Source organism: Malaclemys terrapin, chromosome 4 (assembly GCF_027887155.1).
Source record: "Malaclemys terrapin pileata isolate rMalTer1 chromosome 4, rMalTer1.hap1, whole genome shotgun sequence".
In the NCBI taxonomy this organism is placed as follows: Eukaryota; Metazoa; Chordata; order Testudines; family Emydidae; genus Malaclemys; species Malaclemys terrapin.
The window spans coordinates 92,873,941-92,897,507 of record NC_071508.1 but is presented as its reverse complement, the minus strand read 5'-3'; the positions used below and the strand labels follow the sequence as shown (position 1 = coordinate 92,897,507).

Here is a 23,567-nt window from a genome sequence, read left to right as displayed (position 1 = left end):
CTTCACTTAGTAGTTAATATTAACTGCTTAATGATTAAACACAGCCAGTTAATGATCTCAGCTGAAGTTAAACGGACTGTGGCAGGTAAAATCCAGGACAGGCGACTTTGCAAATAAATTAACATTTTTTTCGCTTGTGCCTCCATTGCCCACACTCATACACCCATCAGCATGGAGAAGAGAACTGCAAGGGCACTTTGGTGCCAGATAGTCTGACAATGGCAGGGCCGGCTCCAGGCACCAGCGAAGGAAGCAGGTGCCTGGGGCGGCCAATAGAAAGGGGCAGCACTCCGCCGTTGCTGGGGCAGCACGTCCGGGTCTTCAGCGGCAATTTGGCAGCGGGTCCTTCGCTCGTCCTCTCTTCACTCGTTGGCAGCACTTCGGCGGCTGCTCAATCCTTTTTTTTTTTAATTGTTTTTTTTTTCTTCGCCGCTTGGGGCAGCAAAAAGCTGGAGCTGGCCCTGGACAATGCAAGACTTGTCTGCAAAACTAACCTGTTCTCCAGTTTGTAGCTCTTCTGACTGAGATCTAGACTTCGCTATGTCCGGCAATTAATCATCCATTGTTGGGTTAGAGTCTATTGCATGTGTGTGACCAGGCTGGAGAACAAGGAGAGCTAAGTGACAGCTCCAGCCTCCTGCCCTCCACATTCCAATGTTCATTTCTTGCTTCCACTTAAATAAGACAATAGACTCTTGTCATCTCACAACCTCTGTTGGGAAACACACAGGGCCAGACTGTAAATCCTGTATACTGATGAGCAGCTACCTAGACAAATTGTTACAATAGGACTCCTCATGTGAGCAACTGCTTATCATTGCAAGTAAGGGGCTCTCAATCTGGCCAACAATGATTATCTGCTGTTGTGAAACATCAGATGCAGAATCCCCCCAATAGTACTTTGTCTGCACAGAGAAGGCGCGTGTTCTTGCTGTAGATCACAGCAAAGCCTTGATTTCTTCAATCTCCTCCCAACTCGAGCCCACCGAGACTTTGCCAATTGTCAATCTGTACTTACCATGGAACTCAAAATATTGCCAATATGGCAAAACATCTGCATATGGACAGAGAAATGCATGCTCACACTAGTCTGTCTCTTCCACTTGTTCTTTTCTCAGTGAGAAATGCAGCTCCCATTAAGAGACCCCTCCCACATTTTGGGCCGGATCAACACCTGTCGGTCCCATTAGAATTGCCAGTGCTCTGTACACCTCAGGATTAGGAGAGCAGGCTTTCCAATTGCACTGCCATCTCCACTTTTCCAGATGTGAAGAACATGTTCAGTAGGATAGAATGGAGATATTTATCTCAAGGGTTAAAGCATACAGGTTGGGCCTAGAAGTTAGGGTTACCATACGTCCGGATTTTCCCGGACATGTCCGGCTTTTTGGGCCTCAAATCCCCATCCGGGGGGGAAATCCCCAAAAGCCGAACATGTCCAGGAAAATAGGGACATGCGGGGCCGGGGGCGCTGGGCCAGGGGCGCTGGGCTGGCGGTGCTGGGCCGAGGGCCAGGGCCGGGCTGGGGCCGGCGGTGCTGGGCTGGGGGCTGGCGGTGCTCGGCCGGGGTCCATGGCCGGGCCGGGGGTGCTGAGCCGGGGGCCGGCGGTGCTGAGCCGGGCACCGGGGCCGGGCTGGCGGTGCTGAGCCGGGGGCTGGGGCCGGGGGTGCTGGGGCCGGGGGTGCTGGGCCGGGGCCGGGCCGGGGGTGCTGGGCCGGGGACCGGGGGTGCTCGGCTGGGGGCTGGCCCGGGGCCGGCACCCCAGGGCCCGAGCCGAGCCAGGCTGGAGACGCCGGGGCCGGGGCCGAAGGGAGCTGCTCGGTTGGGGGGGCCAGACTGGACTGCGCCTCCCCACCCCCGCTTACCTGCTTCAGGCTTCCTGCGAATCAAATGTTCGTGGGAAGCAGGGGAGGGGGCAGAGTTGGGGCGGGGACTTTGGGAAAGGGGTGGAGTTGGGGCGGGGGCTGGGGAGCGGGGCCGGGGCCCCGTGGAGTGTCCTCTTTTTGGACACTCAAAATATGGTAACCCTACTAGAAGTCCTCAGATGGACAGGTCTGCTGTACTGCAGGCCCTCAGCTTCTGTAAGCGTAAGAGGAGAACATCAGTACAAGCACTCAGATTGCTGCAATAGGGTGAATTAGGTTTTCCAATCCCTTACTACTACTAGAATCTCCATTATGGGGGCAACACAAACCTGACAATTGTGAGAAGACTATATCACTGAGGCCCCAATGCAGGCAGGTGTTGAGAAGATGATTTGCTCTCTTGGGGAGCACTGATGTTGCTTAAACCAGTGTCACTGCAAAGTCAATCTCTTCTACAGCGTGCTCAGTAGCAGAAATTGCTTCCATTTATACGCAGCATACTGCAAAGCATTAAAGCCCCTGCCTGCATATCCCTTGCTCACCTGCAGCTATCTTAATGGGCACCACATCTAATTTTGCACACACGCCCCACCTTCTGAGTGTTGATCTCTGCCAGGTTGTCACTCCATGTACTTAAAGCTAAGTGAGGAAAAAAATCACTGTTTGTTTCATGGAAGGATGTTGAACCACAATTCTCAATCACAAATTCTTTGGGCAACTCTTTTGCTCACAGAGAACTCACCTGAGGGCCATGTACTCACCACCACACAGCTGTGAATAAGGTGCCTGCTGGAGGTCTGAAGAATTTTGCATGGGTGTTAAGGGAATGTTACACATTCTATGGCATTGTCACAATATGATGAATGCTCCTAAACAAATCACTGAGAAAATAAATGGTATTTGGGATCAGGGTTTAAATTAAGTCAGAATGCACCAGGGCACCAGACAAGTCCCTGTAGTGGATAGAACCCTGGACAGGGACTTGAAAGATCAGAATTCTATTCCTGACTTGGCTACTGGCCTGCCTGGTAACCTTAGGGTATGTCTACACTACAAAATTACTCCAATTTTACAGATTGTCGATTTTTGGGAACAGAAAGTCGAGTACACGCGTCCACACTAAGCACATTAATTCGGCGGTGTGCATCCATAGAACCGTGGCAAGCGTCGACTTTCGGAGCGTTGCACTGTGGTAGCTATCCCACAGTTCCCGCAGTCCCTGCTGCCCATTGGAATTCTGGGTTGAGCTACCAATGCCTGATGGGGCCAAAAATTTGTCGCGGGTGGTTATGGGTAAATGTCGTCAGTCAACCCCCCTCCGTGAAAGCATCAACAGACAATCATTTTGCGCCCTTTTCCCTAGATTGCCCGAGCAGACACCATAGCACGGCAAGCATGGAGCCCGTTCAGCCTCTTTTCACTGTCCCCGTATGTCTACTGGATGCTGCTGACAGACGCAGTACTACAGTGCTACACAACAGCAGCTGCAGCTCCTTGCCTTTGCAAGTTAGCAAAGACGGTTACCAATCATACTGTACCATCTGCTGCTGTCATGGGTGCTCCTGGCCAGCCTCCGTGAGGTCGGTCGGGGGCGCCTAGACAAAAATGGGAATGACTCCCCAGGTCATTCTTTTCTTTAAGTTTTGTCTAACAGAGATTCAGTGCTGCCTAGAATATCAGGCAAGCCTACTAAAGAACCACAGGTGCAAGCGGCCGCTCCAGGTCAGAGCCCCAGACATCCCGCAGAAATGATGAGCTGCATGCCATTCTAGGGAGTGCCTGTACAACAACCCCACCCATTGCTTCCCTCCTCCCCCATCCCTCCCGGGCTACCTTGGCAGTTATCCCCCATTTGTGTGATGAAGTAATAAAAAATGCATGAATTTGAAACAACACTGACTTTATTGCCTCTGCAAGCAGAGATCAAAGTGGGGAGGGGAGGGCGGTTGGAAATAGAGTGAAACACCATTCTGCACTTGCTCAGCCTATAGTCTGTCCATCATGGCCTTGGAGATTTTTTTAAATGTTTTGGCATTCCGTCTTTTGGAACGGAGTTCGGATAGCACGGATTCGTCTCCCCATACAGCAATCAGATCCAGTACCTCCCGTACGGTTCATGCTGGAGCTCTTTTTCAATTCTGGGACTGCATGGTTACCTGTGCTGATCAGCTCTCCACGCTGGGGAAACAGGAAATGAAATTCAAATGTTCGCGGGGCTTTTCCTGTCTACCTGGCCAGTGCATCCGAGTTCAGATTGCTGTCCAGAGCGGTCACAATGGTGCACTGTGGGATAGATCCCGGAGGCCAATACCGTCGAATTGTGTCCACATTAATCCTAATTCGAACTGGCAATGTCGATTTCAGCACTACTCCCTTCCTCAGGGAGGAGTACAGAAATCGATTTTAAGAGCCCTTTATGTCAACAAAAATGGCTTCGTTGTGTGGACGGGTGCAGGGTTAATTCGATGTAATGCTGCTAAATTCAACCTAAACTCATAGTGTAGACCAGGCCACAGTCAATTCATATCACTGCTCTGTACCTCAGTTTCCCTGTCTGTAAAATGAGGATAATTAGGCTTACCGCCTCTGTGAGGTGTTGTGAGATTTACTGATGAAAAGAGCTAGGTTTGTCTTTAGGGGCTCTACTAATTTCACAAAAATTTGTGCTTTCTTTTAGATAAATGTCAAACTCATATGATTACATAGAAACTTTCTGAATTTGTAATGATTTTCTATTTACATGGGGCTGTAGATATAGAATGAAACACATTCATCTATGGCATAACCTCAGTAGCTCTAAGAGCAATCTGAAGAGCTCCTATTCATTTAAATAGATTGTTTATACCAAGGCTACTGAATGTTGCCAATTTGTAATCAACTAGTTTTAATAAGGTTAGAATTTATTCAGTAATTAAAGAGCATAAGTCAGCTAGATTGGATTTATTAATATAATTAGTTAATTAGACAGCACATAACAGAAAGAGAGATACATCACCACAATCTGTGAAAACCCATTCCTGCAGGCTGAAGACAAGACAGTTTAGCTTGCACTATTTGTCTAATCCTAGTTTTGAATTTGGTTTACAAATTGACCTTCCTATAGCCAGTCCCATTTACAATTTCAGTCTTATTCCTTCCTCTTTTTCATATACAGACATTTATTAACTTGTATCTTTTTGGTAAATCAATCCAAATGTTAACATAATCATATGTATTTGTTTGTTAATACAGTACATCACTGAAAATATGTATTCCTAGCAGGCTAGCATTTTCTCTTCTTAGCATGACTACCAGAGCATCAGGGGGAAGTCTGGCCTATAGAGCAACATGATAATTTCAATGTCAGCATTTTTAATTATTTTACTTCTGATCAGTTTATCAGAATCATCCAGCTAATATGCTTATTCAAGGTGGCCTGATATCAGAGATACAGAATATGTAAATTGCTTTTAGATCATTGCAGGGTTGTTCCATCAGGGTGTGTTCCTGTGCTTGGTCTAGTTCAGTTTAAAATATTGCAAACCCTGGCACTTCAAACAATTCCCTTAGGACACTATTCCTATATAATTAATCCAATACTGACTACTCCTATCCCATTAATCTAACAATAGACTATCTTAATCTCAGTTGTGCTCTCTAGGTGCTACTGTAATAAAGTTGATTATTATTTAATTCACCTGGCACTGTCTCTCATTCAATCCCCTATGCCCAGCACTTCCCCCAGCCCCGCCACTCCCTCCACTATTCCCCTCATCCTATTCCACTGAACCAATACTGCTCCCATCCTAGCCCTTCTCTCCCAGTAAAAACAACAAGGAGTCCAGTGACACTTTAAAGACTAACAGATTTATTTGGGCCTAAACTTTCATAGGTAAAAAAACTCACTTCTTCAGATGCATGGAGTGAAAGTTACAGATGCAGGCATTATATAATGACACATGAAGAGACGGGAGTACCTCATAAGTGGAGAACCAGTGTTGACAGGGCCAATTCGATCAGGGTGGATGTAGTCCACTCCCAATAATAGATGAGGAGGTGTCAATTCCAGGAGAGGCAAAGCTGCTTTTGTAATGAGCCAGCCACTCCCAGTCCCTATTCAAGCCCAAATTAATGGTGTTAAATTTGCAAATGAATTTTAGTTCTGCTGTTTCTCTTTGAAGTCTGTTTCTGAAGTTTTTTTTGTTCAAGAATAATGACTTTTAAATCTGTTATAGAATGTCCAGGGAGGTTGAAGTGTTCACCTACTGGCTTTTGTATATTACCATTCCTGATGTCCAATTTGTGTCCATTTATTCTTTTACATAGGGACTGTCCGGTTTGGCCAATGTACATGGCAGAGGGGCATTGCTGGCACATATAACATTAGTAGTCATGCAGGTGAATGAGGCCTTGATGGTGTGGCTGATATGGTTGGGTCCTCTGGTGGTGTTGCTAGAGTAAATATGGGGACAGAGTAGGCAACGACGTTGCTACAGGGATTGGTTCCTGGGTTGGTGTTTCTGTGATGTGGTATATAGTTGCTGGTGAGTATTTGCTTCAGATTGGGGGGCGGTCTTTAAGCAAGGACTGGCCTGCCTCCCAAGGTCTGTTGTGAGTGAGGGATCATTTTCCAGGATAGGTTGTAGATCATTGATAATGCGCTGGAGAAGTTTTAGCTGGGGGCTGTACGTGATGGCCAGTGGTGTTCTGTTATTTTCCTTGTTGGGCCTGTCCTGTAGTAGGTGATTTCTGGGTACTCGTCTGGCTCTGTCAATCTGTTTCCTCACTTCCCCAGGTGAGTATTGTAGTTTTAAGAATGCTTGATAAAGATCTGGTAGGTGTTTGTCTCCGTCAGGGATTGGAGCAAATTTAGTTGTATTTTAGGGCTTGGCTGTATACAATGGATCGTGTGATTTGTCCTGAATGGAAGCTGGAGGCATGTAGGTAAACATAGTGGTCCAGTGGATCTCTTGTGTGGACTGGTCTAGGCTGAGGTTCTCTCCTCAGACCCTATGCTACCAGCACTCCCAGCTATCTTCGAGACACCACCGACTTCCTGAGGAAACTACAATGCATTGATGATCTTCCTGAAAACACCATCCTGGCCACCATGGATGTAGAAGTGCTTTACACCAATATTCCACATGAGGATGGACTACAAGCTGTCAGGAACAGTATTCCTGATGAGACCAAAGCACGCCTGGTGGCTGAGCTTTGTGACTTTGTCCTCACCCACAACCACTTCAGATTTGGGGACAACTTATACCTTCAAGTCAGTGGCACTGCAATGGGTACCCGCATGGCCCCACAGTATGCCAACATTTTTATGGCTGACTTAGAACAACGCTTCCTCAGCTCTCGTCCCCTAGCGCCCCTCTTCTACTTGCGCTACATTGATGACATCTTCATCATATGGACCCACAGAAAGGAGGCCCTTGAAGAATTCCACCTGGATTTCAACAATTTCCACCCCACCAGGAACCTCAGCCTGGACCAGTCCACACAAGAGATCCATTTCCTGGACACTACAGTGCAAATAAGTGATGGTCACATAAATACCACCCTATACCAGAAACCTACTGACCACTATACTTACCTTTGCAAATTTAACACCATTAATTTGGGCTTGAATAGGGACTGGGAGTGGCTGGCTCATTACAAAAGCAGCTTTGCCTCTCCTGGAATTGACACCTCCTCATCTATTATTCGGAGTGGACTACATCCGCCCTGATCGAATTGGCCCTGTCAACATTGGTTCTCCACTTGTGAGGTACTCCCTTCTCTTCATGTGTCAGTATATAATGCCTGCATCTGTAACTTTCACTCCATGCATCTGAAGAAGTGAGGTTTTTTACCCATGAAAGCTTATGCCCAAATAAATCTGTTAGTCTTTAAGGTGCCCCCAGATTCCTTGTTGTTTTTGTGGATACAGACTAACATAGCTATCCCCTGATACTTCTCTCCCAGGGAAGTAACTAAGATATCAGCACAAGGAAATAAGGAAACAAATCAACAGAGCCAGATGTGTACCCAGAAGCCTCCTGCTACAAGACAAGTCCAAGAAGGAAACCAACAGAACTCCACTGGCCATCACCTACAGTCCTCAGCTTAAACCTCTCCAACGCATCATCAGTGATCTACAAACCATCCTGGACAATGATCCCTCGCTTTCACAGACCTTGGGAGGCAGGCCAGTCCTCGCCCACAGACAACCCGCCAACCTTAAGCATATTCTCACCAGCAACCACACACCGCACCATAACAACTCTAACTCATGAACCAATCCATGCAACAAACCTCGATGCCAACTCTGCCCACATATCTGCAACACCATCACAGGACCTAACCAGATCAGCTACAACATCACCGGTTCATTCACCTGCACGTCCACCAATGTTATATATGCCATCATGTGCCAGCAATGCCCCTCTGCTATGTACATTGGCCAAACTGGACAGTCACTACGTAAAAGGATAAATGGACACAAGTCAGATATCAGGAATGGCAATATACAAAAACCTGTAGGAGAAGACTTCAACCTCCCTGGCCACACAATAGCAGATGTAAAGGTAGCCATCTTACAGAAAAAAAACTTCAGGACCAGACTCCAAAGAGAAACTGCTGAGCTTCAGTTCATTTGCAAATTTGACACCATCAGATCAGGATTTAAACAAAGACTGTGAATGGCTATCCAACTACAGAAGCAGTTTCTCCTCCCTTGGTGTTCACACCTCAACTGCTAGCAGAGGACCTCACTCTCCCTGATTGAACCAACCTCGCTATCTCCAGACTGATTCCTGCCAGCATATTTATACCTGCCCCTGGAAATTTCCATTACATCCGTCTGACGAAGTGGGTATTCACCCACGAAAGCTTATGCTCCAATACATGTTAGTCTTAAAGGTGCCGCAGGACTCGCTGTTGCTTCTCTCTCAGTGTTATTCATTTATCTTCCAGTAGCTCCAGTCAGGGACAGGGCTCCCCTGTGCCAGAAGATCTGTATAAAACAAGTAGTCTTTGCCCTAGAAATTGTACAGTTTAGTCTGAGATAAAACATATCAAGTCGGTGACAAACAATAGGAGAGGAGGGGTGGGAGGAGGAGGTATCAGTAATAAGACTATGTAATTAAATGATTTAACAGTTTGGAAGTTAAAACCATTTGTTCTGATAACCTACTTCTTTACATCTTAACACCAGATCTTTACTGTATTCTATCCCTTCCCACTACTACGATTTACTTACAACATCCCCCCTCCCCATCAGTGTAACATCACTATTTAGCTTAGGCTGTGGTATAGGTAAGCATGATTGTGCCCATTTTAGAGAGTAAGGGACAGAGACAGACATTGAACTCGGCTGTGAGGCTTGGACCAGTCCAAGCTATCAGCGTTCCACAAGACAGACTTTTTCCTACTGACCCACATCTGTCCCGCCCCCAGCCTCTCACCATGCCCTGGCTACCTGATGCAATCAGCCGCCGGCTTTGCTCTACGCACGGCCGGGCGAAAGATCCCCGTTCCGTTGCATCATCCTGGATTGATACAGGAGTCAGCATTCGACCAATCAGCGAGCGAGCTCCGCCGGGACTGAAGGCCCTTCCTCCCAATCACAGCTCCGCATGGAGGCAGAGGACCGGAGCCGGGGCCGCTGATTGGAGGCGGCGACAACGAACCCCTTCCTAGCGCACGTCACTGTGACAGGTGGGCGGAGCTTGCGCCGGCTGGGGTATAAAGCGCTGGGGCTGCCCCGCTTTCCGCCTAGTGCCCGGTAGCCCGGTCCCCGCCGCGGGGGACCCAGCCGTGTTCGCCGCCCCGCCCCTGCGCTGGGGCTGCCCCCGTGCAGCAGCTTCGGGAGCCCACTGCAGCGCTGCTGCACCCGCCTCGCCGCCAGCGGCCCCTGCCGCCGCCTGCTGGGTCCGTGCAGCGGGGCGATGAAGCGGGACCCGCTGCCCGCGGAGCGCCAGGCGCAGGAGGAGGATGCTGGGGAGCAGAAAACGCCCCTCTGGATCTTCGGCTACGGCTCCCTGGTATGGAGACCCGACTTCGAGTTCAGCTCCAGGAAGGTGGGCTTCATCCGCGGCTACAGCCGCCGCTTCTGGCAGGGAGACACCTTCCACCGCGGCAACGAGAAGATGGTAAAGGGGGATCGGGCGCTGGCTGGGGGGGATCGGGCCCCGGGCTGCGGTGGTGGTGCGGGAATCGGCCCGGGCTGCTGGGTACAAGGAGGGGAGAAGGTGGGTAACCCTGGGGGTGAATCTCCCGCTCCTTGCCATGGGCACGGGAGTGGTGGCGGGAAGTAGCCAATCCAAGCCACCCCTTTGGCATCTACGTGCCCTTGGAGCACCTCGAGTCAGTGGCTGGGTGGGATGGACTAGATGCCTCTACTGGAAGTGAAAAGTGGCCCTTGATACTGATAAAGGCACCTGCCCAGACTCTCTCCAGGATTCAGCTGTTTGTAAATTCAGCTCCAGATCTAATAATCTTGAAAAAAAAAATCTGCCTCCTTCCCACCCCGCTGCCTCCTGGCACAACCCATACCCTGTCTGAATCTGGTGCCATCTTTATGATACTGGGTGCCCTGCAGCTGTCTCATGGGCCTGCAGTGACTTGCAGTGTTGTGGTGGTACCTGGAGCTGCGGTGGGTTTCCGCAAGGCTGTATCGTCCTAGCCTGCCTGTACTGGTGACTTGGTACTTGATCTGGTTTCTAAAATGATGTTTCTCTCCCTGTGTAGCCTGGCCGTGTGGTTACCCTCCAGGAGGATTATGATGTAAGTATCTACATCTAGCATCTTTTAGAATGAAATATATTAAACCTATAGCTGCTACTATTCAGGTTTATTATATGGCTTTAGTTGGATTACTCCCACAGTAATGATACTAGACTATTTCAGTAGCTAATCAACATCTCCCTCATTAACTACATGGCAGGGGTAACCCCTTGGCAACTGTATTCCATAATAATGGTAAAACAACCCTGGGATACAGTTTTGTGGGTTAGTATCAATCAACATGATGGCCTTGCTGGAGTTCTTATTTTTTTAGTCAGCAGACTCAGCTGGGAGTGAGGGAATTGCAGACACTACATTAGACCATTCAGCCAAAGAAGGTTAGAGTTAAAACTAGAGACCTGGCAAATTAAATGAAATGGGACATGCTGTGCCAAATTCATCACCAATATACTCACACTCACTTTGGTGCTTTTCACAAGTGATTAATCTGGTCCCTTGTCCTGCAAGATGAAAGTGGACACTAGATTTACCCCTCCAGAATAAGCTAGTCAGAAGATAGTCTTTTTGCCCTGTGAAAGAATACTAGGCTGCTGGGAGTGTTCTGGGGCCAGTTTCTCTTATTTCAATGGCATACACCAAGAGCTGAATTTTGCACTTTAAGTGACTTTGAAAGACAGAGGCAACTATTCCTTGCTGCCTTCTTGGTGAACAGACTACCATATTTTCCTCTATCCCTTTCCTTGGATCAGTTGTGCTGTCCCTTCTCAGATGCCTGGTTGTCTTTTCAGGCCTTGTTCCCATTGTTTAACTAGACAGGGTGACTATGCACCCCGAAACAAAAGGGTTCATATAGGAAATGCTGGTGCATTTGTTGCATTGTATTTGCAGCAGCAACTAACCTTCACTTGTAATTTCAGGCATGCACGTGGGGTGTTGCCTATGAAGTCCGTGGAGAGCAGATTTCTGCATCACTCCAATACTTGAACGTGCGAGAAGCAGTCCTGGGGGGCTATGACACCAAACTAGTGAAGTTCCACCCCCAGGATAAAGAGGCTGACGAACCCATCCTGGCCCTAGTTTACATTGCTACACCCCAGAACCCCACCTACCTTGGCCCAGCATCTGAAGAGGACATTGCAGCCCAGATCATTGTCTCGAGTGGTCGGTCTGGACACAACATAGAGTATCTGCTGCGACTGGCAGACTTCATGCGCTACTTTTGTCCCCAGGTGGAGGACGAACACTTGTTTTCCATTGAGGAGGCCCTTGTTTCCATCCTGCCCTGTCTATGCCAGGCTGAGGAGCCTTTAGTGGAGGTGTGAATGAGATTCCTATCTCAGAGGGTTGAAAGGGGAGATGTCTTCATCTGATATTTTCAAATGAAGATGAGGGGGAAGGAAAACAAGGAAAAAATATTGGACTGGTTGAGACATAAGCATGACAGTGAACAAGTAGTTGGGGGCAGGGAAACTGCTACAAGCATACTTGAGCTGCCACACTCACCACCTGTGGAAACATGGTGCCCATTCCTGGTCTCCTAGCTGGGTGTGAGGATCATGACTGGTTGGTGAGTTTTCACTGTAAGGCTTGGTTCTGTGGCAGTCAAATGTGAACAGTAGGGTGTTCACTCCTCTTTTTAGAGAGAGAGGATGCTGTCCTCTTCAGTGTACTTTTATTTTGGACACGAGTTGAGCTGGACTTGACTGCAGTGTTTCGCAGTATAACGGTCACTCTACCTCAGACTGGCAAAGCCACTTGTACGGTGGCGGGGACAAGAGCATGCTTGGTATCAAATGAGACCTCCTCTTTCTTCCCTCTCCCACCTCCAGTATAGTGACCGGACTTTAACGTATAATGCCGGGGCTCCTGTGCAATATAAAATTCATTTGCCTCTATAGGTTCTTATGAGCCCTACCTCCTTATATATGTCTCAAAGGGACCGAACCAATGCACTTACTTGAAGATGTATTTATTGTAATGTGTAGTATTTTTCCTTAAGAGGGGGAATGTCTGTCTGCTGGTGTAACAGCTCATGTCCTGCAGTGCAGGGTGTGGCACAAAGGTGTGAGCCCCTTACCAGACCTTGAGTTTACATGTGGAGAAAAAGCTGTCCTGACAGTGTTGAGTGGGGGAGAAGGAAGCTGATGAAGCAGTAAAGACTAAACTCATCAGCTTCACCTGGCAAGTTCCCTGCTGTTAAATAGTGTTTGTGACAGAGCTGCTGCTATTGCAAGGTATGGTAGTAGAATCCCTCTCAAGAACAGACTGACAATGTGGACTAGTCTTGTTTTTAAACAGTTTAACCATGATCGGGGAGAGGAAATGTTTGACATGTTACTGTGGCTTGTGTGTATGAGGAAGTGAAATTGTATTGTGCCCAGTAATAAACCAACTGACACTAAAATGACAAAAAAAAAACCTGATGGATTTTTAAGCAGCAAAGCTTATGCATTTCGGGGGTGGGGGATTAAAAGCTAATGGCACAGGCCAAGAGAATATCCTGCACATGAGTGACTGCACTACTCATTTTCCCTGGTGTAGGGCACTAGAACAAGTAGACTAACACTAGTTCCCCACTGCCCCACACACTAATTCCACTATTCTCTCCTTACTTACCCCTGGTCTACACTGGGGGGTGGGTGGGTGGGAATTAGGGTGATCAGATAGCAAGTGTGAAAAATCAGGACAGGAGGGGGGGGGGCGGGGTAATAGGTGCCCATATAAGAAAAAGCTCCAAATATCGGGACTGACCCTATAAAATCAGGACATCTGGTCACCCTAGGGGGAATTGATCTAAGTTAAGCAACTTCAGCTATGTGAATAGTGTAACTAGGGCCGGCTCCAGGCACCAGCTGAGCAAGCTGGGGTTTGGGGCGGCAGATTGTTCGAGGCGGCATTGCGCCCAATCCTAGGGTGGCACGGCCGCTTTTTTTTGGTTCTGCTCCGGCCGCCCTGTAGGGGGCGGCGGCATGGAGAACCAGAGTGCCCTGCAGGGCAGTCCTCTTCCTTCCCTTCCTGCCGACCGGAGCGGAGCCCTGGCGGCGGCGCAGCGGGAGGGGCCGCGTGGCAGCGCCCCTGCTGTAGCCCTGGCCACCCCCTTCTCTATCGCTCCCGCTCTCCCCCCGACCCTCAGCCGGTCCCCCTGCACCCACACTCTAGCTGCGCTGCAGGTGTCTGTCTTTTTTGCTTTGCTTTGCCCTTCTGGCCTCGCTCCCCCCCCCCCCCTTTTTTTTTTTTTTTTTTTTTTGCTTGGGGTGGCCAAAAAGCCAGAGCCGGCCCTGAGTGTAACTGAAGTCAATGTACTTTGATCTACTTACCGCAGAGTCTTCACTGTGAGAGCGCTTGGCAGTTGATTTATCGTGTCTAGTCTAAACATGATAAATTGACCCCTGCTGGATCAATTGCTGCCCCTTGATCCAGCCAGTAATGTAGATAAGCCCTTAGTTTAAGAGCTGGTGGCTACCACCTACTACTCCCATCCCTACTTTCTCTCTCTTTTTTTTTTTTTTTTTTTAAAAAGCCTCATCTCAAAGTGCCCTTGCAATCCTCTATGGTGTAAGCAATAAGTGCAGTCTGGTAGTACTGATGTGACTTCCCCCTGCAATGCTAGCAGAAGAACTACACCTGTCAAAGGAAAGGGAGATAATTCTTTCTCCCCATCCACCTCTTGTCTGCTGACCTTAAGGGCAACTTGCTGGTTGCTAAAAAATCAGGAGTACTTGTGGCACCTTAGAGACTAACAAATTTATTAGAGCATAAGCTTTCGTGGACTACAGCCCACTTCTTCGGATGCTGGTTGCTGTGAGCTCCAAAGCAGTGCTCCTGAGAATAAAGGGCAGGCACAGAAATGCAGCTCTAGCTTGGGGAGGATGCCAGGAAAGGACAGACAGGCTGCCCTACCATTTCCAAGAAGCATCTGAATAAGAGATATTAGCTAAAACGTGTTTTGCTTGTACCAGAGGAGAAATACAGGCACAGAGGGAAGATAGTGTTGGAAACAATAATGTATAATCATCGTAGATTGCCCTCAGATTCCAGAGCTGTCCCAAGACACTGAAAATCATGGACTGAAAAGAGACACTGTAGTTGTGGCTGCTTATAACCCACTAATCCCTGATGGGAAGGCTTTTAACTGGCCTCTTGACATTCAGTGGTCCCTTGAAATATGCATTAGCTATTTATGCTGAACAATCTGTTGCACTTTGTAATTTAGCCATGACAGTGTGGTTATGTCTTAACTGCAACAAAATACATGTAGCTGGCCCACATCAGCCTGGGACTCAGCATTGAGGCTGTGGGGCTATAACATTGCTGTGTAGACATCCAGGCTCAGGGCAAAGTCCCTTAAGCTTTTCTTTGTTAAAATAGACTCAAGGAGTTCAATCTGTTTATCACTATAAGGCATGTCTTCCAATCCCTTTAATCATTCCCATGGCTCTTCTGAGCCCTCTCCAATTTATCAACAATATTCTTGGATTGTGGGCACCAGAACTGGACACATCATTCCAGCAGCTGTCACACCAGTGCAACAGAGGTAAAATCACTTCTCTACTTTTACTCAAGATTCCTGTTGGACATTCAAGGATCACATTAGCCCTTTTGGCTATAGCATGCCAGTAGGAGCTCATGTTCAACTGATTATCTACCATAACAACACTCCCTCCCTTCCCCCCCTCCCCCAATCCTTTTCAGAGCCACTGCTTTCCAGGTTAGTCCCTCACCATACCCCACCCTAGTCTGTAAGTATGGCCTGCATTCTTTGTTCCTAGATGCATAACTTCATAGTGAGTCATAATAAAAGGCATAGCAGTTGCTAGTGTCCAGTTTACTAAGTGATCCAGATTGCTCTGTAGTGGTATCATCTGCCCTCTTCATTATTTATCACTCCCCAAATCTTTATGTAATCTGCAAACTTTATCAGTGATGATTTTGTTTTCTTTCTGGTCATTGATAAAAATGTTACATAGCATAGACCTGCAGGACTGCACTGGAAACATGCCTGCTCAGTGATTCCCCGTTCACAATTACGTTTTGAGACCAATCAGGTAGCTCGTTTAAAACCATTTAATGTGTGTGCCACATTAATTTTGTATCATTCTAGTTCTGTCATCAAAATGTCAGGTGGTACCAAGTCAAATGCCTTACAGAAGTCTAAGTACAGTACATCCACACTATCATCTTTATCAACCAAATGTGTAATCTCAAAAAAAATATGAAGATGGTTTGAAAGGATCTACTTTCCATAAACCATGCTGATGTGCATTAATTAACATTCTTTATTAAACTGGGTCCTGTATTAGGCATTCCATTGTCTTCTCCAGGATCAATACTAGTCTGACAGGACTGGAATTACCCAGGTCATCCTCTTTCCCCTTTAGAGTATTGGCACAACATTAGCTTTCTGGAACTTCCACAGTGTTCCAGCACGGATTGAAAATCAACATAACTGGCCCAGAGAGCTCCTCAGCCAGTTTTTTTTTTTTTTTTTTTTTTTTTTAAACTCTTGGATGCAAGTTATCCAGATGAGCTGATTTAAAAATGTCAGATTTTAGAAGCTGCTGTTTTAAAGCCTCCGTAGTTGTTACTGGAAAGGAAAATTTCATCATATATGACATGACTTTACATTATCTGTTTTCTTCTTAAATACTTAAACTCTTCTGCCTATTCTGCATTAGAACCATCTTTCATCAGACGGGAATAAATCAGGCTCCACAGTCATTCAGCCCTTGGCTCCTCTGCTGATACTGCCAACATTGGTGTGGACACGTGTCCACTGGCAAATATGACGCCCCCTTAAACAGTTCTTAGGAACAACATTCGAGAACATACAACACCGTGGTAAAAAGTTCTCTCTTGTATTACCAGTCTTTTCAAAATCAGGGGGACTTAGGCACCTAAATATCTTTGAGGATCTAGGTCATACTCACTCATGTCTGAGCACCGCAGATAAGCATTCATGTGTGTAAATGGGCTCTCTCCTCAGGTACCAACCAGCGTGTAACCCTGTATCGTAGTCCCTAAGCTTCACTCAACTTCCCAGTTGCTAATTCCACCCACAAGCAACCAGAGCCCCTTCCTGCTGCTGAGCCCTGCCACCCTTTCTACGGTAAGTACTCCTCATGCTGCCAAACTGACCTGCAAGCTCCTGTTCCTTTCCCAGGTGTCGAACGCTTCCAGCTTGCCAATGTCCCTTCACTAGAAAGCAGTGTAAGGATTAAGAATCACATCTTGTTTTCAAGGAAACACCTTTATCAATAAAACACAAAGGAAAAAGGATGACCAGGTGAATTATTCCTAAACAGAGCATAAATAGCCTTAAGCCCTGCCAAACTGCTGAAGACTGTAAAGATACTATACACGCTATGGCTGAAAGATAGTGACTACACAGCAGGCAACCAGTGCTGCTATTTAATGATTATAGAGCAAGGAGAAGGGAGAGGACAGTTTGTCTCCATCCAGTCAAACCAGAATTGGTACTGTAGATCACAGTCTAGTTGCTAGGAAATGGACAGTGGATGTTCAAGGGCAACAGACTCTGAAGGGTAATACTCCTTCCGCTGTTATCGTTCAAAGATGGAAGGAATTAAGGAAGGTTCATCAAGCTACAATCTTTACTTTTGAACGAGCTGTTTATGGTGAGGCTGGAGAATTTAAGGAAAAGTAGTTTTCTTCCAGTTCTAGCTGTGGGGTGGAGAAGGCTGTACAGCTCCCATCATCGGCTTGTTACTGTAGCTTATCGATGTCAGACAGAGTGATGGGAAGTTACAGAAGTTCCCCTTCTTCTGGACGGCTTTCCTGTTTCTCAAGATTCTGACAGGAGGTCACATTTTAGTCATTTTCATAATCTAAAAGGTCAGCGTCCCAATTTTGACCTGTGGCACTTTGTGAGTAAAGAAAGCCTGAGGCCTGTAACACTCACTACATCCCCTGGCTAATGTGACATGCCCAGTACCCAAAAAGGGCAGCTGGGGTGGTTTGTATCTCAAGAACCAAACTGAAAATAGCTAGCTGGGGTCAGACAGAGGACTGTGCCATTTGTGCGATATCTGCTTAGCCATTTCCTCCCTCTTTACCAGAGGCTGCATCCTCTACCCACTCATACCTTCCTGCCCTTTTCCATGATGTTCCTTGTAGGGGAAGCAGTGTTGCCTAGGGGCTAGAAAATTGGAATGGGATTCAGAAGACCTCTATTCTCAGCTCCTCCACTGATCTGCCATGTGACCTTGGGCATGTCATGCCACTCCTCTGTGACTCAGTTTCTCCATCTGAGATAATGATACTTACCTGCTTTGAAAAGTGCCATACAAGAGCTAGGCATGATTATAACTAGAACAGCTTCCTTCCTCCGTTACCCCTAGACTCTTTTCTCTTCTCCTTCAAACTCACTTTTAGTGGATTGCCTCCCACTGCTTAACAATCCTCTCCTATCTACATTAGAAACAAATTAAACTCTACAAAGTGTTTGTCAAGTCTAAATACAACAGCACAATTCACATGATTTTAATCCCTGCTTGATCCATCCCCCTTTCTCCATACTTTGATGAAATAATAAACTCTTCACTGGAGGGAACTTGGTCCTGATTCACTGTTGCCTTGCACCACAACAGAACAGTAGCATTTTATATCCACTTTACACTGATAAGTAACTATATAAGGTTCAGGAAAACCAGTTAATCTGCCTCTTCATCTTCACATATAAATCACCATACACATCTATGGTACTGCTTCCACAAGACCAGAGTATGAAGGGGGGAAACAAATTTAGACAGGAAAAGGGTTAAGAGGAGACAAAAGAGAAAAATCTGGTTCTTCAACCTTAGACTATCATCTAATTTCCAGATGAATGACACCTACAAAGTGGGAGCTGGTCTATACCAGCAAACTTCATGCCCATCACTCACCATCAGTACGATTCCGACATTGGTGGCAAACATAGAAACGGTCATGTAGGTCGGGCTCAGGATTTGTATGTTTGTTTTTACCACGTCACCTAACCCTAGTCTGGGTTAGAAGACATGGTAGTAAAAGTACCTGAACTGCACCGGTGATTAATTACAGGTATGAAGTTTGCTAGATTAGATGCAGTCTCAAGGGGCTTGGAAAGGTGTTAGGTTGCTTGCCATGGAAGGTGGAGGGAAGGTTGAAAAACTGGCAGGGAAGAAGGGATGAAGTACTTGTTTCTGGATGACAGCAGCACCAGGGCACATTTCAGAAAGGGAAGGGGTGTGCAGGAGCACTGGAGATCTGTGGTGGGGGACTGAGGTTCTTTGTCTGGGGGGAAAGGTTCAGTAGCCTAGTAGTGGGGCAGGTCAGTCTTCCTTGAGAGAGAATTCAAGCAGCTGGAAAGTGGGTGTATGTTTACAGATGAGTCTGTTCTGAGAATTCACTTTAGTATGAATTGTCTCTGTCCGGCACTTGCTTCCAGTGATGGAACTGGCAAACTGTTCATTTTGCAGCTGCATCAGCAGTCCACATACAGCTGTTCATATCTGGCATTCACATTGTTCCACTTGTGTTTGCTAGCCTGCCAGCTAGTAGACAGATTTTGTTGTTGGTTTAATCACTTTCAGGTGTTTCACAGGCAGAGAAAAAAGTAAAAAATGTACCATAGCTATCTGCTATCATGCCAGCCAGACTCAACCTCTAGAGATGTCTTTTCTAGCTGTCGTGCATACCCTAGAAAGCAGTCCACATACCTTATTATAAACTCAATGGCTGCAACAAACAGAGCTCTTCCAACTGTAGCATTGGCACTAGCAGCATTCTGGATACACATTAGATGGTAGGCACCTCATATTGACAATAGTAATTTTTGTCCCAGTCTTGTACTCCATTCCTACTACCTTAAAGGGAGCCTGACATCTCTATACCAGCAACGATAGGGGTAAGATTGACTCGCATACTGCAGCATGAATCAGTCAAAGCAGTACATGCAGAAGCTGTTGCATATTATACTGAGAAGCTCTTGAATACACAATTACACACAAACCCATCCATTTTACACAAATCACGTACATTCCAAGTAAAATAAAAAGACCAGAATAGCATCACCAGCAGCCATGTTACAAAATCCCATCACAAGCCATCCCAGGAACTGATCCAATTTATGAGCAAAAGGATATAGTTGGTGGTTTGCTTTAAATCACTTTATACTAAGTTCTGGTTTCCATCTGCTGACAAGTCAACAGCCTGCCTCCCAAACAGGAAAATTAAGGAATGTCCAGGGTTTGAATTTTGGGGTTGTTTTAAGTTTAGTTTGCTATTTTGAGTGATTTGCATTCTCTTGAAATGTGTTGGACTGAGTGCCACTAAGTCTGAAATTTTCTCTATAAATCATTTATCATGTTCAGTATGGTCAGTGGAAATGCAAATTTCCTCACACATCACTCTGCCAATGTGCCTTTAACTTTAACACAGACACACCAGGCTCATTTTCCAGGCTCATTTAATTCTTGGACATCTCAGCAGAGCAGCCAAACAAAGGTTGTGTGATTTTAATGATGTGGACATTTACCCACTAGGAACTGCAGTGTTGCAACAATAGCTAAAAGCCTGTAATTTCCAATCTAAGCCCAGTTTCGACACACATACCCCTATCTTTAGACAAAAACAGAAAAACTCCCCTTTTAGCCTCAAGTTTTGAATGCCTCAAGTCTTATGCCAGAGGAGAATATTCTTGGGAAGTCTGAGGCCACTAAAATAAGTTTGTTAATGAAGGGTCTTCAGATAAAATTGTTGCATGGAAATAGATTTTATACAGAATGAGTGATTAACCAGAGGAACTGACTGCCACAAGGTATCATGGAATCCAAGAGTTTAACAGGATTCAAAAAAGGATTAGATATTTATATGGATAATGAGACCGCCCACAGTTGTTGTAGGTAGAATATAATATGTATGGGATAGAGACTCATGTTCAGGGCACAAGATAATCACTGACCAGATTAAAAAACATCCTATATGGGCATGTTACTCCTTTTTATTATCATACGCAAGGGAGAGAAAGAGAGACTCCTTTTTATCATCTAGGTATTTATATGTCCCTCATTACTGTAGTATCTGAGTGCCTTCCATACATGTCCATTAAAGAGTGCCCTCCTCTGAAACATTTCATACTGGATTGTCAGAGATAGATAGTGGGCTAGATGGATCACAGGCTTGATCTAGAACGGCAATTCCTATCTTCCATCCCACACCTGTATCCCACAAACACCCTTACCTTTTCATACCCTTCCAATAAATAAATAAATAAATTAACGAGTTTAGGTCGAATTTCGCAGTGTTAAATCGAATTAAGCCGGGGCATGTCCACACGACGAAGCCCTTTTTTTCGACTTAAAGGGCCCTTTAAACCAGTTTCTTTACTTCACCTCCGACGAGGGGATTAGCGCTGAAATTGGCCTTTGCGGGTCGAATTTGGGTTAGTGTGGACGGAATTAGACATTATTGGCCTCCGGGAGCTATCCCACAGTGCTTCATTGTGACTGCTCTGGACAGCACTCTCAACTCAGATGCACTGACCAGGTAGACAGGAAAAGCCCCGCGAACTTTTGAATTTCATTTCCTGTTTCCCCAGCGTGGAGAGCACAGGTGACCATGCAGAGCTCATCAGCACAGGTAACCATGATGGAGTCCCAGGATTGCAAAAGAGCTCCAGCATGGACTGAACGGGAGATATGGGATCTGCTTGCCATATGGGGAGACGAATCAGTGCTAGCTGAACTCTGCAGCAGTAAACGAAATGGCAAAATATTAGAAAGAGTCTCAAAGGCCATGAAGGACAGAGGCCATAACAAGGATGCACAGCAGTGCCGCGTGAAAATTAAGGAGCTAAGGCAAGCCTACCACAAAGCCAGAGAGGCAAATGGAAGGTCCGGGGCAGAGCCGCAAACATGCCGCTTCTACACGGAGCTGCATGCTATGCTAGGGGGTGCAGCCACCACTACCCCAACCATGTACTTTGACTCCATCAATGGAGAATCACGCAACAGGGAAGCGGGTTCGGGGTACGAGGAAGATGATGATGAAGACAATGAAGATGGCTCACAGCAAGGAAGTGGAGAAACCGGTTTCCTCAACAGCCAGGTTATGTTTATCACCCTGGACCTGGAACCAGTAACCCCCGAACTCACCCAAGGCGTGCTCCCAGACCCTGAGGGCACACAAGGGACCTCTGGTGAGTGTACCTTTGTAAATATTATACATGGTTTAAAAGCAAGCGTGTTTAATGATTAATTTGCCCTGGCAATCGCAGCCAGTACAGCTTCTGGAAAAGTCTGTTAACGTGTATGGGGATGGAGTGGAAATCCTCCAGGGACATCTTCAGAAAGCTCTCCTTCATCTACTCCCAAAGCTTTTGCAAAAGGTTTCTGGGGAGGGCTGCCTTATCCCATCCGCCATGGTAGGACACTTTACCACACCTGGCCAGTAGCACGTAGTCTGGAATCATTGCATAACAAAGCATGGTAGCGTATAGTCCCGGTGTTTGCTGGCATGCAGACAACATCCATTCCTTATCTCTCTTTGTTATCCTCAGGAGAGTGATATCATTCACGGTCACCTGGTTGAAATGGGGTGATTTTATTAAGGGGACATTCAGAGGTGCCCGTTCCTGCTCGGCTGAACAGAAATGTTCCCCGCTGTTAGCCACGCGGCGGTGGGGAGGGGTGAAGTGATCATCCCAGAGAATTGGGTGGGGGGGGGGGGGAGGAGGGTAGTTGGGTTTGTGCTGCATGTTAACCCGGAAACCACAGCCCCTCCTTTTACATTGCAAACCCATTTTAAATGACCAACCCAATGGGTGCTTGGTATGGGAAATGAGGGCGCTACTGTTTGAAACCATTCCCACATGTTAAGAAGGTTAAAAAAGCCAAAAGACTGTGGCTTACCAGGGCTGCCTGCAAGCCGAAATCTGTTGCCTGGCACTGCGTGAGTGATCTTTCACACCAAACCGGCAGGCCCTCAATATAAGAGGAAAAATGCGACCTTGTAACGAAAGCACATGTGCTGTGTAATGTGAACAGCAAAATTTAATGTGAAAGAGTGTACCCATTGTTCTCTAAAATATGTCTTTTTTTAACCACCTCTCCCTTCTCCTGCACCAGCTGCAAATGTTTCTCCTTCACAGAGGCTAGTGAAGATTAGAAGGGGAAAACGGCGGACTCGGGATGATATGTTCTCAGAGCTCCAGTTGTCCTCCCACGCTGACAGAGCACAGCAGAATGCGTGGAGGCAGTCAATGTCAGAGTGCAAAAAAGCACAATATGAACGAGAGGAGAGGTGGCAGGCTGAATCGTGGGCTGAAGAGAGCAAGTGGCGGGCTGAAGAGGATAGGTGGTGTCAGCTTGCTGACAGAAGGCAAGAGTCGATGCTCTGGCTGCTGGAGCATCAAACTGATATGCTCCAGCATATAGTTGAGCTGCAGGAAAGGCAGCAGGAGCAGAGACCGCCGCTACAACCCCTGTGTAACCAACAGCACTCCTCCCCAAGTTCCATAGCCTCCTCACCCAGACGCCCAAGAACGTGGTGGGGGGGCCTCCGGCTACCCAGTCACTCCACCCCAGATGATTGCCCAAGCATCAGAAGGCTGGCCTTCAATAAGTGTTAAAGTTTTAAAGTTTTAAACTGTAGTGTGTCCTTTTCCTTCCCTCCTCTCCCACCCCTCCCAGGCTACCTTGGCAGTTATCCCCCCTAGTTGTGTGATGAATTAATAAAGAATGCATGAATGTGAAGTAACAATGACTTTATTGCCTCTGCAAGCGGTGCTCGAAGGAGGGAGGGGGAGGGTGGTTTAGCTTACAGGGAAGTAGAGTGAATGGGTTCATCAAGGAGAAACAAACAGAAGTTTCACACCATAGCCTGGCCAGTCACAAAATTGGTTTTCAAAGCTTCTCTGATGCGCACCGCGTCCTGCTGTACTCTTCTAACCACCCTGGTGTCTGGCTGCGCGTAATCAGCAGCCAGGAGATTTGCCTCAACCTCCCACCCCGCCA

At 46.9% G+C, this 23,567-nt stretch overlaps 1 protein-coding gene across 3 annotated transcripts; it reads left to right on the top strand.

The window, feature by feature from the left end:
* Positions 1-9,599: 9,599 nt before the first annotated feature.
* CHAC1 (ChaC glutathione specific gamma-glutamylcyclotransferase 1) lies at positions 9,600-23,304 on the top strand. 3 transcript variants are annotated; one of them, XM_054027901.1, is made up of 5 exons: positions 9,935-9,980; positions 10,579-10,614; positions 16,559-16,681; positions 21,152-21,751; positions 22,680-23,304. In XM_054027901.1, the coding sequence occupies exons 4-5, from the start codon at positions 21,172-21,174 to the stop codon at positions 23,180-23,182; spliced, it is 1,083 nt and encodes a 360-aa protein (XP_053883876.1). In that variant the 5' UTR covers positions 9,935-9,980; positions 10,579-10,614; positions 16,559-16,681; positions 21,152-21,171; the 3' UTR covers positions 23,183-23,304. The 3 variants fall into 3 exon arrangements, with proteins under 3 accessions (XP_053883879.1, XP_053883878.1, XP_053883876.1); XM_054027903.1 differs by lacking the exon at positions 16,559-16,681 and having other exon boundaries at positions 9,931-9,980; XM_054027904.1 differs by lacking the exons at positions 16,559-16,681; positions 21,152-21,751; positions 22,680-23,304 and adding an exon at positions 11,493-13,012 and having other exon boundaries at positions 9,600-9,980.
* Positions 23,305-23,567: the final 263 nt, after the last annotated feature.